Raw genomic sequence first — 16,942 nt, forward strand, 5'->3', positions numbered from 1 at the left:
CTTAGCCTAAATTATCAGTGCATTTCTGTGGTTAGAGGTACAGCAGTAAGTTAGAGAAGACAGCCCTCTTCAAATGATTTATTCTTGAGCAGACTGGGAATTTACTGACTTCAGTGGGAATACTGTGAATTTACCATAGTGTTGCTGTGTCTGCCATAGTAGATTTCTACTGTGAACACAGGATAAAGAGTAAAAGTGAAGTTTGGAAGTGCATATGCAATAGAAAGAAGATATGTAGACATACACCTATACAGTTTTGAATAAATTAGAAAAATAAATAAATAGTTAAAATTTAAGTTAACCTCAGAGGAAGAAGGATAGAGATGCTAACGGGAGGGCGGGGAAGGAATGATAAATATATTTTTGCCCTTCCTATAGATTTCAGTGTGGAAAAATTTATGGCATTGGACTGCTGTTGAAGCATTTGTTACTAAAGAACCCCATTTCTTTAACTACTAACATTCTGCAAATAAGGAAGAAAATGGGGATTTGCACACAAGTTTGGCTTCAGTGTGTTGAACTTCATTTGGATTTTTGGAGGTGGGTGGGTTTTTAAAAAATAAAGATTACAGTTCTGTTCTCTGTAATGAGGCAGTTTTGATCAGAGTGAATGAAGGATTAACGAGAATCTTGGTGTGTGCAATCAAAAAATGGAAATGTGTTGGTGGTTGTTTGCTATGGAGCCTGCTGCGATTTGGGGAGATTCATTTCTTTTTGTATGGATCCATATTTCACAAACCCAGCTGCGAGTGTAAAATCAAGAGTTTAAAGCTGTACAGGGCTTGTTTCAAATGCTTCCTTATACTACTAGTGTGACTCACCCCCAACATATAAGGCCCTCCCCCGAGTCCATGTGATTATGTTATCAAATAATATTCCTTGTATGAATGTCTGATTATCCACATATCTTGGATACCCTTAAGCATTTTATTGATTCTCTACCCCCCCAGTGATTCGGATGGCAAGTCTCTGACTTATTCTGTGTCTACAATCTGGTCAGGATGATGTAAATGGTTATTCCCATTTTAGAGACAGAGGCCAAGAAGTAGCAACCTGTGCTAGGATGCAAACGTAAATCTATAGCTTAGCTGTAATTTGAAGCTGAAGCTCTAAAGTTCAAGACTTCTGCTGGCCCACACTAATATGCTTTTCCTTGTGTTTATAACAGACAAAGGTCTGTGTACTGTTTACTGTGAAAAGGTACAGATTGAAAACTGAAATGTCCTCAATGATCTCTTCCCAGGGACTGTGGATTGACAGAGCGATTCCCTTTGAAGTGAATGAAGTGACTCCTGCCCCTCTGGGATGTCCTAGGTGATGCCCAGTTCTACTGCGATGGCCATTGGGGCTCTTTCTAGTTCCCTCCTTGTGACCTGCTGCCTGATGATCGCTCTCTGTAGCTCCACTGCCCCCTTTCAAAAACTGGCCAAGGCTCAAGACAAGCAAGAGATAAAGGCAAGCCAAGAAAAGAGGGACCACACGTCAGGCCGGGAGAACCAGAACCAGACGGGACCGGGAAAAACAAATGACGTTGGCAGGAATGGTAGAGAGGAGGGTACCAGAGACTGGAAGAACAAAAGCAGCAGGAATTATTCTAATAAGGAATCTTGGACTAAACAAAAACAAGCTGTGAGTAGCCAGGCAACCAGCATTAAGTTTGGGAGCCTCCAAGCCCGCGAGCAAATGGATGGTGTTCAAGAGGAGCTTCCAGTTGTGGAAGAGTCCTCCTTTTTGGATGCTGTGGCTAGTACTACCCCTGAACCTCCGGAGGAGTATGCTTATCCGGACTACCGTGGGAAAGGCTGTGTGGATGAGAGTGGCTTTGTATATGCTATTGGGGAGAAGTTTACACCAGGTCCCTCTGCTTGCCCTTGCCTTTGCACGGAAGAGGGACCGCTGTGCATTCAGCCTGAGTGCCCTAGACTCCACCCCCGATGTATTCACGTGGACACTAGTCAATGTTGCCCACAATGCAAAGAAAGGAAGAACTACTGTGAGTTCCGGGGAAAGACCTATCAGACCCTGGAAGAGTTCATGGTAAGGCAACAGTGGTGGGGATAGGGAGGCTGGTTGCTCGTGAGGGACTGTAGCTCAGTGGTAGAGTATCTGCTTGCTGTGTGGAAGGTCTGAGATTCAGTTCCTGGCAACACCAATTAAAAGGCCCAGGTAGTAGGTGAGGTGGGATACTTCTGCCTGAGACACTGGAGAGCTGCTGCCAGTCTGAGTAGACAGTCCTGACCTTGATGAACCAGTGGTTTGATTCAGTGTAAGGCAGCTTCATGTGTTTATGTGAGAGAATCTCCCTTTACTTGGCTTTTCTCAACAAAAGGGGGGAGTAATTATTTCATATCCTTCCTAAAAAAGCATGACCGTTCTGTTCTGTTAAGTAAAATAATATTCTACAAGAACTTGGATCATTGTTAATTATTTTATGTAATTTTGAAATGCATTGTTTAGAAAACAGTGCAATTAAACCATCTGATAGCAATACGTTATCTGTGGATATTTATTTCATTTTCAGAATGTGACTTTATTGTCCTTGTATTTTATGAATGTTAGGAGTTGGGATTAGAGGGCTACTTGGTATTATCTGCAGAGCAATGAAAGGAATCTGGTTTTTGTGGAGTAGCTATTTACGCATTGTCCTTTTTCTTTCTCTTCAAGTGGAAATGGCACCATTATATAATAATCTCTCTGTCAGAGTGATTATGGGCCTGTGGTATAATACTGTTTGGGGGGAACATGATCCAGTGAGTTTAATCAGGGTCAGCATTTCTATCTGATAAAACTCTCTTTTTAATGAGGCAGCGTTGTCATTATCCTGGAAAATGTAATTTGTACATTCCGGAACACTGGATTTAGGGCTTACTTAGACAGCTGTTTCTAAGCAAAACTTTTTATGTGCACGTTGATGTAAATGCATTTAATTTCAGTTTTATTGATGGGAACTTGTGCATGTGAGGTGTTTGGAGAGTATCTCTGAAGCTGAGATTACATGTGTAGTATGCATGTGACTGTTGTGTCAACTGAACTTTTTAAATAAAAAATAAATTCTGGGGGCATGGTACAGCCTTATGTGGAGGATCGGGGAGAGAAGGGTTGATTTTCCCTTTTCCTCCTACCTGTTTTTCTGCTTAAATTGAGGAAGGGAATGATTCCAGTCTGTCTTTTTATCTGCAATATGGCAGAAGAATGGGAAAGTAGCTGGAAAGTAAGTGGTTGAGTAGCTCCCTTCTATAGTCCCTGTTAAAAACTACAACTTTTGCATCTCCTCATGGTTTAAATGAAGAACGGGACAAACTTACACATAATTGTATGTCATGAGTAGTTGCAGCTTAGGTGATTGTCTTACCCAGAGCTCAAGTCTTCATGAATGAACTGTTGAGGCCAGTGCAAAAGTTATATATACTAAAAGTATATATAACTTTTAAACTAGATTTCTGGTAGACTGCTTGATCTTTACCCCCTTCCTTTACTTTGGGCTAGTACTGTGTTTGACAAGTGCTGTGATTAACAAGGAGCCAGCATGAGAAAAGATTCCAAAAATTAAATTTTGAAGTGCCTCTGGGATTGAGTTAGCTGGGGTTACCAGCTAATTAGGGCGAAAGGAGAAGAGAAGGAGACATGCCAGGGAGAGGTGAGCAGTCCTGTGGGCTGTTCTGTGTCCTTTAACCTTGGGAGTTTCTGCTTTCTCACCTTACTCCTGATTTTCTTGGCAGTCAATCCACAAATGTTGGAATCAGTCTGAGCACAGTTCTTCTGCATGTCTGCCCTTCCTCTCAATTCTCACAGTTGTAAAGTTAGTTTATTTTCTTCCACACCTACCTTAAATCAGGGGTGTCAGACACATTTGTTATTAGGGCCAGATCTGGCATAAATGGGACCTAGTTGGGCTGGGCCATGTGTGTACCTATTTAAGATTAGGTAGCAGAGATATAAACTTTTTAAAGGAAACAGACAAACATGACTAAAGATTTTTTTAAAAAAAACTTAAAACATTAGCACTCGTTGGTCTTAAAGGTGCTTTCTTTGTATTTCTCCCATGGGATCCAGGGAACTGGGCAAAGGAAGCTCTGGCTCTTTCCCTCCCTCCCCAGGGGACCATGAGGGGGAGGGGCCTCAGCCAATGGAGAAAATTGAGGTTTTGCTCTGTAGCTCCTGTGCGATTGAGCAAGCCTTGCAAAGCAAGCTGAGATGCAGAAGGAAGCAAGAGAGAAGAGAAGGAAGCAGACAAGAGCCAGTTTCTCACAGGCCTGATCTGGCCCCCGGGCCGCATGTTTGGCACCCCTGCCTTAAATAATCAGGGTTATCAAGGGAGTGTGCTGATGTCATCAAAGCACACACATCTTTTTATTTTTGCACGGCTCTTTATTGATGTATTGATATAATGACTGCGTTTTTAGAAGGCACTGGAATATCAATATACCATTATAGAGATAAGTTAAAGCAGTTTCTCTGAACCCCAACTTTCTTTTCAAAAAAAACAAACAAACGTAAATTACTAGTTGCTTCCCTTGCAGAGATGTAAAGAAAAGGCATAGCTGTGCAAGGGAAAGTGGCTAGAGACTTCTTTAAAATGTAAGCTGGGAATTCAGAGAACCTGATAAACCTATTGCTACAATGCTCCAGCAATATATCAATATTTTAGTGCTTTTTTTAAAAAATAAAAAAATGAAACCACTCATCTTCAGGTTAGGAGGGGTGGTGGTTTGATGATGGCAACAGTCCAGTCATCATAAATGGGATAGAGGTGGGTGGGAGTAAGCAGGATGAAGAAAATCTGACAGAAGGATTATACAAAGGGGGGGGGGGGAATGGCTCAAAATTGGAAGGAAAGGTCCCCTGTGCAAGCACCAGTCATTTTCGACTCTGGGGTGACGCTGCTTTCACAATGTTTTCACAGCAGACTTTTTATGGGGTAGTTTGCCATTGCTTTCCCCGGTCATTACACTTTCCCCCAGCAAGCTGGGTACTCATTTTACCGACCTCGGAAGAATGGAAAGCTGAGTCAACCTCGAGCCAGCTACCTGAACCAGCTTCCACTGGAATCGAACTCAGGTCGTGAGCAGAGGGCTCTGACTGCAGTACTGCAGCTTTACCACTCTGCGCCACAGGGCTCTTCTGGCTCAAAATTAACACCCCAAAAAGCATTGCATTAAACGTGGTCTCAAAAGAAACAGAAAAAAGAGGGGAGGGGAACCCCGAAGTGAAAACTTAAAGGCGCAGCAGTGTTTACAGAAATCAAGGAATAAACCAAAGCAGTGTATACAGCCAGAATGGATGGGGAAAAAACCATGTGGAAAACTCTGTAGTGTTCATTGGCTGTTGGGAATGGAGATCAGGAAAGGATAGTTAAGAAGATTAAGAAGGAAATGAAAATTCAGAATCATAATTGCATATGTCAGATTTCTTTTGATGACATTGATGATCACATTATGTACAACAAACATGAATATTCTCAGATTCTTAATTTCTTCCGCATCATTCACATTATGACAAAAATAGGAATGAGTTCTTGAGATAAATCAGCATTTCTTTCCTGCCAGCCTTAGCTGGTACCAGTCTATAGAGAAACAGCTCATTAGCAGTCAATAAACTGATTGCTTCTCTTTTCTGCAAAAGAAATCCTAAGCTGTGGTAAAGCCTGGAAGGTTTTAAGGTTTAAGAGTTTCAAAGCTGCAAGCAGAAGTTACGTTACTCACAGATAGGATATGTATGTACCAGTGTTCCCTCTAAACCGAGTTAGTGTGAGCTAGCTCACAGTTTTTTAGCCTTCAGCTCACACATTTTTGCTTTAGCTCGGGAAAAATGACCCCAGAGCAAACTAATTTATGCAGTAGCTCACAACTTTAATGCCAGTAGCTCACAAAGTAGAATTTTTGCTCACAAGACTCCATGACTTAGAGGGAGCATTGGTATGTACTGTATTTGGTTTTGGGGGGTGTATGGATTTTACTTGGTTACAATTCTGCTAGAGCAGGGGTGGCCAAATTTGCTTAACGTAAGAGCCACGTAGAATAAACATCAGATGTTTGAGAGCTGCAAGACTTAAACATCAGATGTTTGAGAGCCGGGAGGGAGAAAATAGATGGGAGAGGGAGGGAGAGGTGGAAAGAAAGCAACTTCAAATGCATTCTTCAAGCTGCCTGCCAGTGGGGCTAGTGAGGGCTTCAAGAGCCACACAGTATGTGTGAAAGAGCCACATGTGGCTCCTGAGCCACAGTTTGGCCACCCCTGTACTAAAGTGTGACCTTATGCTCTGAGGCTGGGGCATCCAGAGTTTTTGGTATGAAGACCACAATGAAATACAGAAACCATTTTGATGGGCCAAGCTAGTGTGGGACGTACTCCATTGTACAAAGACTGTTGTCTCAATATTGATGGAAATTAAGTATAGCAACATTTTTAAAAGTTACCCCCCAAAAGTCAGAACTTGTACAAGCTAGGTAAACTGCATAACACACAACAAATGGCTCTGTCTCCCTCCTCCCTAATGACGTCTTTGCAGGCTCCCATTCCCCCCCCTTCCCACTTATTTGGTACTCTCTGCTTCTCTGTTGTCTCCTTACTTCACTACTACTCTGGCCCCACTTTGTCTGTTCTCAATCCTTCCCTTTCTATGCCATGCATGCCTCAGCCACTGTAGGACCTGTAAAGCGAGTTAGTCTCCCCTTTTTAGATAGGTGCCTGGGGAATGCATGATTCTGGTTTCCTGTCATTTAAGGTATGCTCATGCTTGCTGGGGGGAAAGTGTAGATTACTGGGGAAGGCAATGGCAAACCACCCCGTAAAAAGTCTGCCGTGAAAACGTGAAAGCAGAGTCACCCCAGAGTTGGAAACGACTGGTGCTTGCACAGGGGATCTTTCCTTTTCCTCATGTTTACTTTGAGGCATAATGTCAGAGGCATGGAGTGGGCATGGGCGCTCAGTAATTACTGATTTAGCTGGGGTTTTAAAATCGTCTTGTGTGCCTGATGAAAAGCGTCCCTGGGTTGGTAGTGGCCTGTAATGTACTGGGAGACGAGACGTGGTGAAGGCATAGGTCTTTATTGGCTAGTACATCACACGCAACTGAGAACACGCGGCCGGGTCCGCTAATATATACATGCCTCCCGGAACATCCCCTTCGCTGGCCAGCCCAATCCTGGCCAGTCAAACTTCCCGCCCTTGGTCAGGATTGGCAGTGGCTTTTCCCGCGCTGCGCACGGCGACCCGAGGGTGGCTCGGGTCGCGCGGCGCTTGCGCTGAGTCCGATACACTACACTCCTCCCCTCCTAGTTTAAACTACATAGTCCTGTAGGTACGCTGGCGTCCTGCGTTCCCGTGTTGATCTCCTCGGGGTTGCCGTTGGTGTGGGGCCCGATCCCAACGTGGGTGGCGCCGTTTCTGGCTGTTGCCGGCCCGGGTCGGGTGCTGGCTCCGGTTCTGGTCCCGCGGCTGCCGGGGCCTCGTACGTGGGTAGCTCCTGTATTGGCGGGGCCCCTTCTGGCGGTTCCGTTGCTGGCGGTTCCCTACTCTCTGCCTCTTCTGCCTCCTCGGGTAGGGTGCGGCGGCGCAGCTGGTCGATGTGCCGCCTCAGCACCTGGCCTCCGGCGGTGGTTACCTCGTATGACCGGGAGCCTGTTACCCTCAGAACCCTTCCCGCCAACCACTCGGGGCCGCTTGCGAAGTTTTTCGCATACACTGGGTCGCCCGGAAAGAATCCTCTCACTGCTTCCCGGACCTCGGGGGACCCGCGGACATCCGGCGCCCGGTCCGGGTGTAGCCTATCAAGACGAGTGGTCAGTTTCCTCCCCATGAGCAGTTCTGCGGGGCTGAAACCGGTTACAGGGTTTGGGGTGATCCTGTTGTGGAACAGGAATGCTGAGAGGCGGTGGTCCCAATCCCCATGTACTATACGGCCAAGGGCCTCTTTGGTGGTCCGCACCATGCGCTCCGCCTGGCCGTTGGTGGCTGGATGGAATGGGGCGGACCTTATGTGCCTTATGAGGTACCGGTCGGTGAACTCCCGGAATTCCCGGGAGGTGAATGCCGTGCCGTTGTCCGTCACCAGGGTGTCAGGGATCCCGTGTGTGCAGAGGACCCTTCTGAGCGCCCTGACTGCTGCTGCGGTGGAGGTCGAGGCCACTACATGGCCCATGGGTTCTTATGACTTGGACTTAGGGCTTACTCCAAAGGTTGGAAACTGAAGCGCACAATAGTATAAGATCTCAGTGGTGATGGAATGTCCTTCTCTACAGATAGTTCAGATTCCTCTGGTGGAATATAGAAGATGCAAGCAGGGATATTTGTATAGATGGGATACCACTTGCAAAGACAAGGAGTTGGCAGCTTCCTCTTGGGTTTCATTTTATGTTTTTCCGTGGAGCTGGGTGTGTGTTAAAGGCTGACAGCCCTGCACTGGCCACATTGATTAAAGACTTTTAGCAAGTCTTGTACAAAAGTTCGGATTGCTGTCTGCATCTCTGCTGCTCAGAGTGACGTGTAGGTACTCCTTCCAGGCTCCCGTGCAAGGAGCATTCCCACAATGCTAGTGTCCTCCCTTCTGATGGTACCCTCCCCCCGCAGTGCTGAACAGCCACTCCCCAAATTTCCAAATACTCTGGGAGTGGATTTCCTCATTCTTTCCCCCCTCTATCCAGAAGGCAAAAAAGGACAAACTCCACAACTGCACTCATCTGCTGGTTTTCCAGCCTGTTTCTACAAATGTTATTTTACCATATCAGAGTGGGGGGTGATATTGAAATAGAAGTAATGATAGCTTAAGAAGGAGTTTTATTTGTACTGCCAGATATCTTTTTTTGGGGAGGGGGGAATGGCAGTTTTTATGTTAGATTTGAGTCAATGGTTTTAAATTTGTGTTTGTCTGAACCTTAATATTATGCCAGCTATACGTGGGATACACCAAGCCTTGCTTTGACTTTCAAAAGCTTATACCCCTAAAATCTTGTTGATTTCTAATGTGCTCCTGGACTTGAATCTCTCTGTTCTACCCCAGACTAACATGGCTACTTGTTGAAGCCATGGATAGGACATAAATCGTTGGCAGCCAAGGATAAAACCTGAAGCAATGGGCTCAGATTACAAGCAGAAAGGACCGACTGGATATTAGGGGGGAAAAGTTTTTACAGTCAAGAGTACCGTAGTTCAGAGGTGGAACCAACTGCCTAGGAAGGTGTTGAGCTCCCCTTCATTGGCAGTCTTTAAAATGCAGCTGGATGATTATTTGTTGGAGATGCTTTAAGCTGATCCTGCATGGAGCAGGGGGTTGGACTAGATCAGGGGTATCAGACATGCAGCCCAGAGGCCAAATCAGGCCCCTGGAGGGCTCCTATCAGGCCTCTGAGCAACTGGCTGTCATCTGCTTCCTTCTCCCCCTCTCTGCTGCTCAATTTGTTTTGCAAGGCTTGCTCAATTGCACAGCAGAGCTACTGAGCCAAGCCTCTCTTTCTTCTATTGGCAGAGGCTCCCCCCTCATCCCCTGGAGAAGGAAGGAAAGAGCCACAGCTTCCTTTGCCCAGTTCCCTGTCCCTGGATACCATGGGAGAAATACAAAGAAAGTGTCTTTCAGATCAACGAGTGCTAATGTTTTAAGCATGTTTTATTTTAAGTTTTTTTAAAAAAATCTTTAATTGTGTTTGTCTGTGTCCTTTATAAAGTATATATCTCTGCTACCTAATCTTAAATAGGTACACACATGGCCCGGTCCAGCATGGCCCAGCCCGACAAAGTCTCATTTATGTTGGATTCGGACCTCATCACAAATGAGTTTGACACCCCTGGACTAGATGGTCTGTATGGCCTCTTCCAACTCTATGATTCTATGAAACAAGCCTTTTGTGTCAGTTGTTTTACGAACAGCATAAAAGCAGAAAAATACAGAACTCTGCCAAAGACATGCTGAGAACACCTAAAGGGGCACTGATATTGGTGGTTGATAGCTCTCTGAAGATAAAATTATAGGATCAGCATTGGTAGAAGATGAAGATAATGCTTTTCAGACTCATGGCTTCCACTCTCTTTTCCTTCTATCAAAGGGGGAAGTTCTATAGCACTTAACCTCTCTCCCCACCTTCTCTCACAAAGTGCTTAAAATCCTGCTTAATCAGGAAATTGTAGCAAATGGAAGTTTAGCCACAACAAAGAATGGAAGGGGCTTTACTTTCTGCACATGAGTATACCCTTGGAAATAGGTAATGAGAGGAGTTAATGATCTCTTTGCTCTGAAAGCTACTAGGTAGGGACTGTAGCTCAGTGGTGGAGCCTGTGCTTTGCATTCAGAAGGTTCCTGGTTAAATCCCCAACATCTCTTCTTCAGGTGGTAGGTGATGTGAAAGACCTCTGTCCAAGACCCTGGAGAGCCATTGCCAGTCAGAGTAAACGATACTGATAAGAACATAAGAGAAGCCATGTTGGATCAAGCCAATGGCCCATCCAGTCCAACACTGTGTGTCACACAGTGGCCAATATATGTGTGTGTGTGTATATATATATGTATATGCAATTTCATTGAATGCCCACGAGTTCTTGTATTGTGAGAAAGGGAGAAAAGTACTTCTTTATTTTCTCCATCCCATGCATAATCTTGTAAACCGCTATCATGTCACCCCTCTATCATGTATATACATCCAGTTCCGCAGGGCCTGTAAGACAGTCCACTTCCGGTTGGCATACAACTGACCGGCATCTGAATATTTTAAGGAAGACTGTGGAATAGCACACTGATGAATTGCGTGTATTTTATTGTGTAAATTATTAATATATTTTAATTCTTAATTTTATTGTTAGAATTTTTATGTTGTGAGCCGCCCTAAGCCCTCTTCGGTGGGGTAGGGTGGGATATACATCGAAATAAATAAATAATACACACACACATATATACATATATATACTGTGGCTAATAGCCACTGATGGACCTCTGCTCCATATTTTTATCCAATCCCCACTTAAAGCTGGCTATGCTTGTAGCCGCCACCACCTTCTGTGGCAGTGAATTCCACATGTTAATCACCCTTTGGGTAAAGGAGTACTTCCTTTTATCCGTTTTAACATGACTGCTCAGCAATTTCATTGAATGCCCACGAGTTCTTGTATTGTGAGAAAGGGAGAAAAGTACTTCTTTATTTTCTCCATCCCATGCATAATCTTGTAAACTTCTATCATGTCACCCCGCAGTCGACGATTCTTCAAGCTAAAGAGCCCCAAGCGTTTTAACCTTTCTTCACAGGGAAAGTGTTCCAAACCTTTAATCATTCTAGTTGCCCTTTTCTGATTCGGTATAAGACATAGTCATGAACCCTATTGTGAAGAAGGGTATCAAGACCAATGCCCTAGATGTTTTGGTCACCCCCTTTAATCTTTTTTATTACCCATGCATTCTCTCAAATATTACCCTTGGCAAAGAGAAGGGGAAGACATGGAAGTAGTGACAGACTTCACATTCCTGGCATCCAAGATCACAGCATATGGTGACTGCAGCCATGAAATTAAAAGACGTTTGTTCCTTGGGAGGACAGCTATGGCAAACCTAGGCAGAATAATAAAAAGTAGAGACGTCACCCTGCTGACAAAAGCCCATTTAGTCAAGGTGATGGTATTCCCAGTAGAAATGTATGGCTGTGAGAGTTGGACCATAAGGAAGGCCAAGTGCAGAAGAATAGATTCTTTCAAATTGTGCTGCTGGAGATGACTCTTGAGAGTCCCTTGGGCTGCAAGAAGATCAAATCAGTCAGTCCTAAGGGAAATCAACCCTGACTGTTCCCTGGAAGATCAGATGCTGAAGCTCAAATACTTTGGCCACCAAATGAGAAGGGAGCACTCACTGGAGAAGACCCTGATGCTGGGAAAGACAGAAGGTAAAAGAAGAAGGGGACAGCAAAAGATGAGATGTCTGGACAGCGTTACTAATATAACCAACATGAATTTGAGCAGAGGGTGGTGGAGGACAGGAGGGCCTGGCGTGACTTGGTCCATGGGGTCGTCAAGAGGCGGACTTGACTGTGCGACTGAACAACAATTACCCATGCACATTCAGACTCCTGGATTAAAGCAAATGGTGAAGACATCTTTCCAGGATTCCCTTAAAAACTGTCACCAATCTATTGTGCCTGAGTGGGCTGACACCAAAAGCTGGACTTCTGGTGTCTTCTTGTGGGCCTGTTTTTTTTTACAGATGGATATATGTATTATATAAGATGTCCATTTCTAATGGCGGAACCATGGGGAAAATTATTTAGTTTGTTATGAACTGCCCCCTCTGTTCTGCCAGTCCTCCTTTTTTACTCTTTGCTTTGGCTGAAAAGGTGTTCCTTCTACCTTTTCTTTTATTGAAATTATTACTACTAGAGATGACCCCAAAGATAAACGTTTAACTTTGAAGAGATGGTCAGTGGCAGTTCTCTGCTCATCAACAGCAAAGTAGGCTTGGAGTTTTAACAGCATGGTGCCTCAGCAGTATACAGTAAGTAATCGTAATCTTTTACTGTGCAGGAGTCCATTTCCCTGTTCCATTGTCAGTAAAGGCAAAGCACTATTATATGTATCTGTATTGTAGGTAGTGAAAAGGAAGCTATTTCGAGGTTTTATAAACAGTCTATAGCACTTGCCGTTTAATCCAGTTATTGAAGTCTAGCACACTTGAATGTGCATCTGCATTCTTAATATTACACACACTCAAGTGCACACGTGTGCAGGAGTATGTTTACCCAGCTGTCGGTATTTTGTTTTCCTGATGGAAAGTAAATCGGACAGAATGAGACCAGTAGCAGATTTGGGGCAATTGTCTGCACCAGCAAGACTGCAGTACGTGCGCTGGGAATCAAACCTGGCCATATTGCCATGGCTTTCCTGTATTGAGATACTGATTATGAAAAGAGATCTTATGGATATCTGTGAGATTTACTTGTGAATGTATTTAGGGTATGATGTAACAGTGTGTTTTTTCAAAGCAGGAATCAAGTCGCACCTTTAAGACCAACCAATTTTTATTCAGAACCTAAGCTTCCGTGCGCTCTCTTAAGCACACTTCATCAGACAATGGGATCAGCTGAAATACAAGCAGTCTGGGAAACTAACTGGTCACATAAAACAGTGTGGCTAGGCCATTTGGTCTGGATAGCTATAAAAAGTTATAACATTTTCTGCCAAATGGTGTTTCTGCAAATCTAGGTGAATCACAAAAGGACATGTATATCCAACTTGTAGTCCACCCAACCAACTTATCAAACTATACATACTAAACATCATTCTAGTCTGCCATTAGAAAACAAGAATACATAAAATGAAAATGGGTTAAGTATATGTAATGAGATAAATAGCTATATCCCTTATTTGAGAATGTCAATATAAAACATTATTCTGATACACTATTATAAAAGAGAAATACATTGGATGTTATTATAAAAGAATACTGTGGATGTATAGCTATACTCAGTGAGAGTGGATTTAGCATATGTAATGAGATAAAAAACCAATGTCCCTGTTCAGTCCTGGAGAGGTGTTTGTTCCAAGTTTCATAATAATTTGTAATTCAGCAATTTCTCTCTTCATTCTGTTCGTGAAGTTCCTTTGCAGTAAAACAGCTACCTTGAGGCCACCCATTGAATGCTTTGGAAGGTTAAAGTGTTCTCGCACAGATTTCTCAGTTCTGTACTTCCTAATGTCAGATTTGTGTCCATTTATCCTTTGGCATAGGGTTTGCCCTGTTTGCCCTATGTAGAGAAATGAAGGGCATTGTTGGCATTTAATGGCATATATAATGTTGGAAGATGAACAAGTGAATGAGCCTGAGATCGTGTAGTTAATGCTGTTAGGCCCAGTGATTGTGTTGCCTTGGTGTATGTGGCGGCAAAGTTGGCACTTGGGTTTATTGCAAGCTTTGGTACTGGTGGCCATGCTCAGATGAGATGCTGTATTGTTGTGGGTGAGGAGTTGTTTGAGATTAGGTGGCTGTCTGCGTGCAAGAAAAGGTTTACCCCCCAGTACTTTTGAAAGAGAGTTGTCACTGTCCGATAGAGGTTGTAAGTTATTGATGATACGTTGAACTGTTTTAAGTTGAGAGTTGTGGGTGACCACAAGTGGTGTTCTGTTACCCATTGTTACACCACAAGTAGTGGTCACCCACAACTCTCAACTTAAAACAGTTCAGCGTATCATCAGTTTAGCTATACACCGACAGTATTCCAAGGTATTTCTCTTTTATAATAGTTTATCAGAATAATGTTTTATGTTGACATACTCAAATAAGGGATATTGGCTATTTATCTCATTACATATACTTAACCCATTTTCATTTTATGTATTCTTGTTTTCTAATGGCAGACTAGAATGATGTTTAGTATGTATAGATTGATGTTGATAAGTTGATTGGGTGGACTACAAATTGGATATACATGTCCTTTTGTGATTCACCTAGATTTGCAGAAACACCTTTTGGCGGAGAGTTTTATTACCTTTTGTGGCTATCCAGACCAAATGGCCTAGCCACTGTTTTATTTGACCATGTGACAAGTTAGTTTGCCAGACTGCTTGTATTTCAGCTCACAATACCTGAGCCCCTCGTCTGATGAAGTGTGCTTAAGAGAGCGCACGGAAGCTTACGTTCTGAATAAAAATTGGTTGGTCTTAAAGGTGCAACTTGATTCCTGCTTTGTTCTACTGCTTCAGATCAACATGGCTGCCCACTTGGATCTATCTCCATGGAGTGCGTTTTTTGTTTTGGAATAATATGGCTTGATATGTGATTAAGAAGTGTCTCTTCAGCTCCGCCTGTAAACAGAAATACTTTCTGGATGTGTTCTCACCAACACAGCTGGGACGCAATGGAAGTAACACATTGCTGGTTTCAGATACATAATTCTGTGGGGCTAGCTAACAGGGAACAGCAGCTAGTTTCTTGGTGTTGGGTACTGTGGTGAAAAGAACAGGCAATGCTGTACCTCTGGCATGGTGCTTGCATGCACACCCATGTCCTTTTTTTTTGGACATCAGCCATGGAAATGGAATCTCTGTAAGAAACCAGAATTTTGAAAGCTGCTTAGAGCTTTGTAATAACAGATAAATTGCAGGAACACAAGTTAATTATGTAGATTATTAGTAAAACACACAGGCTACGAAGAAGCTAGCTTTCGTTTATACATTGTAAGGACTTTCTGTTCTCTGTGTTCCTTTCCCACCTTCCCGGCTTTGATTTATGAGCCATTCACTTGAAATTGTAAAGGGCAGCTAATTCAGAGTAGGTCCTGAGAAGCTACCCGCAAATATAAAGTATGTTGTTATAAATTCTTGCTTGTCATTGTAGTCCAGGCTTGTATTAAAAGTATAATGGGAATTAAAGGTTCGCATCCAGCCTGCAGTTTCACTCAATCTCACCCAGTTCCCTTCCATGCTACCACCCCCATCTCACATGGCTTTTTTTTTTTAAGATACACCTCCCATGATCCTCAGCATAGCCTTTTTGGTGGTCAGAGATCCTACCTTCCTTGTTCATCAGCAGAAGACAACCTTGGTGTGTTCCCAGTATCAATGGACTAGGTATTTCACACTTTTACATAAAGTTGACAGTGTAGATGGAAATTTCTTATTTTGTACCACTCAGGGAATATTCTTAGTTGGCACAGCCAAAGCCCCTTTCTCAGCCTCTGATCCTCCCAGATAGATCCAAGTGGGCAGCCGTGTTGGTCTGAAGCAATAGAACAAGGCAGTAGATCATTTTGCAGAGCAATAGGTGGTGGCGCTCATTAGCATAACTCATTAGCATATGCCTCTCCCAGCCAAAAGTAACCCGATGCAAGAAAGGAGAACCCCAGGCAAGCGAAGCCTGATTGGGCTAGCTAGCAATCCAGCCAGCCCAAGCAGACCTTGCTTGCCTGGGGCTCGCTCTCCTGGACCGCCCCCCACAGTCAAAAGGCCAGCAAGCCACCCTCCGCCCAAAATCACATAAGAAGTGGGGAAATGGTGGTGCGGGCTTCTCCAGAGGTTATGAGGGCTGTGCGGGTGTGGCAAAGCCCCTGGTGGCTGGCTGGCTGCCCGCTCTCCTAATCCAGGGATTGTTATGCAGTTGCACCTACTATTCAATGGACAAGGTAGGTGGGGAGGAAGAGGGGGAACCCTCAGACAGGTTCAGGAGCTGCGCTCCTGTGTGCTCCTGCTGAATTCAGGGCCTGCCTTTGATCATTCAGTCAGCTAGAAATCCTTTGATCCATTAAAAATATTCACCCAGTTAACCGAAGTAGAAGCTTTTATGAAGATTTTACTCAACTTGCTTGTAGTAGGATTTGCATGCCTCTTTCTCCTATGTAGGAGGTAAGGCACCTTCTTTTGTCATTTAAAAACAAATAAAGCATTCCCCACCATCAAAATCATTATACAGATTCATACAGAATATGTTCATTTATGCAGATTTATGCAAATATGCTAATTTATGCAGATTTAATCACTGTATCAAAAACCCATAGTTATTCAATAAAGGTTTCTTTAGTAGCACGAGAGACCTAATATTTTTCTTTTGTCCTGCTGATAAGCAATTCCAAATGATCAGCCACGGATTTATGTTATATCTAAATACACACAGATGCACATGCCTACTTTTCCAGTTGCATGTACAGAATCAAAGAGCAAAGGCTTTATAGATTTGTTTTATAGCACTGCCTTTATTATTCAGTTTGCAAAAATATAGGTGTCTGCCATCTGCTGCCCATTCATTTCATGCAGGTTTTATGATAGGGTGGAAGATTTAGTGATAACTGTATATTTCTGATTGACTCTTGGTAAATTATATTCTAAGTCTGCTGTTATTGAAATAGTTATTGAAATAGTACACCTTATGCGTCGTTTAATACATGCTTTTTACCATGACTTTAAATTGCTTTACAGTATAATATCCCACATTATGTAGCCAGCAGAGAGTGTATTACGTATAAGCAGACTAGCACAGTCTCCTTCT

General features: G+C 43.5%; 1 protein-coding gene across 2 annotated transcripts in view; it reads left to right on the forward strand.

The window, feature by feature from the left end:
- The first annotated feature begins 1,215 nt into the window (after window positions 1-1,215).
- VWC2 (von Willebrand factor C domain containing 2) overlaps window positions 1,216-16,942 on the forward strand; it is a 127,428-nt gene continuing 111,701 nt past the window's right edge. Inside the window, exon 1 of one of the 2 annotated variants that reach the window (XM_060247775.1) lies at window positions 1,216-2,037. In XM_060247775.1, the coding sequence (XP_060103758.1) occupies window positions 1,318-2,037 (720 nt within the window). In that variant the 5' untranslated portion in view covers window positions 1,216-1,317. The remainder of the gene's footprint in view (window positions 2,038-16,942) is intronic. The other variant, XM_060247774.1, reaches the window with a different exon arrangement.

The sequence above is a fragment of the Heteronotia binoei genome, chromosome 10 (genome assembly GCF_032191835.1).
Source record: "Heteronotia binoei isolate CCM8104 ecotype False Entrance Well chromosome 10, APGP_CSIRO_Hbin_v1, whole genome shotgun sequence".
Lineage (NCBI taxonomy): Eukaryota > Metazoa > Chordata > Lepidosauria > Squamata > Gekkonidae > Heteronotia > Heteronotia binoei.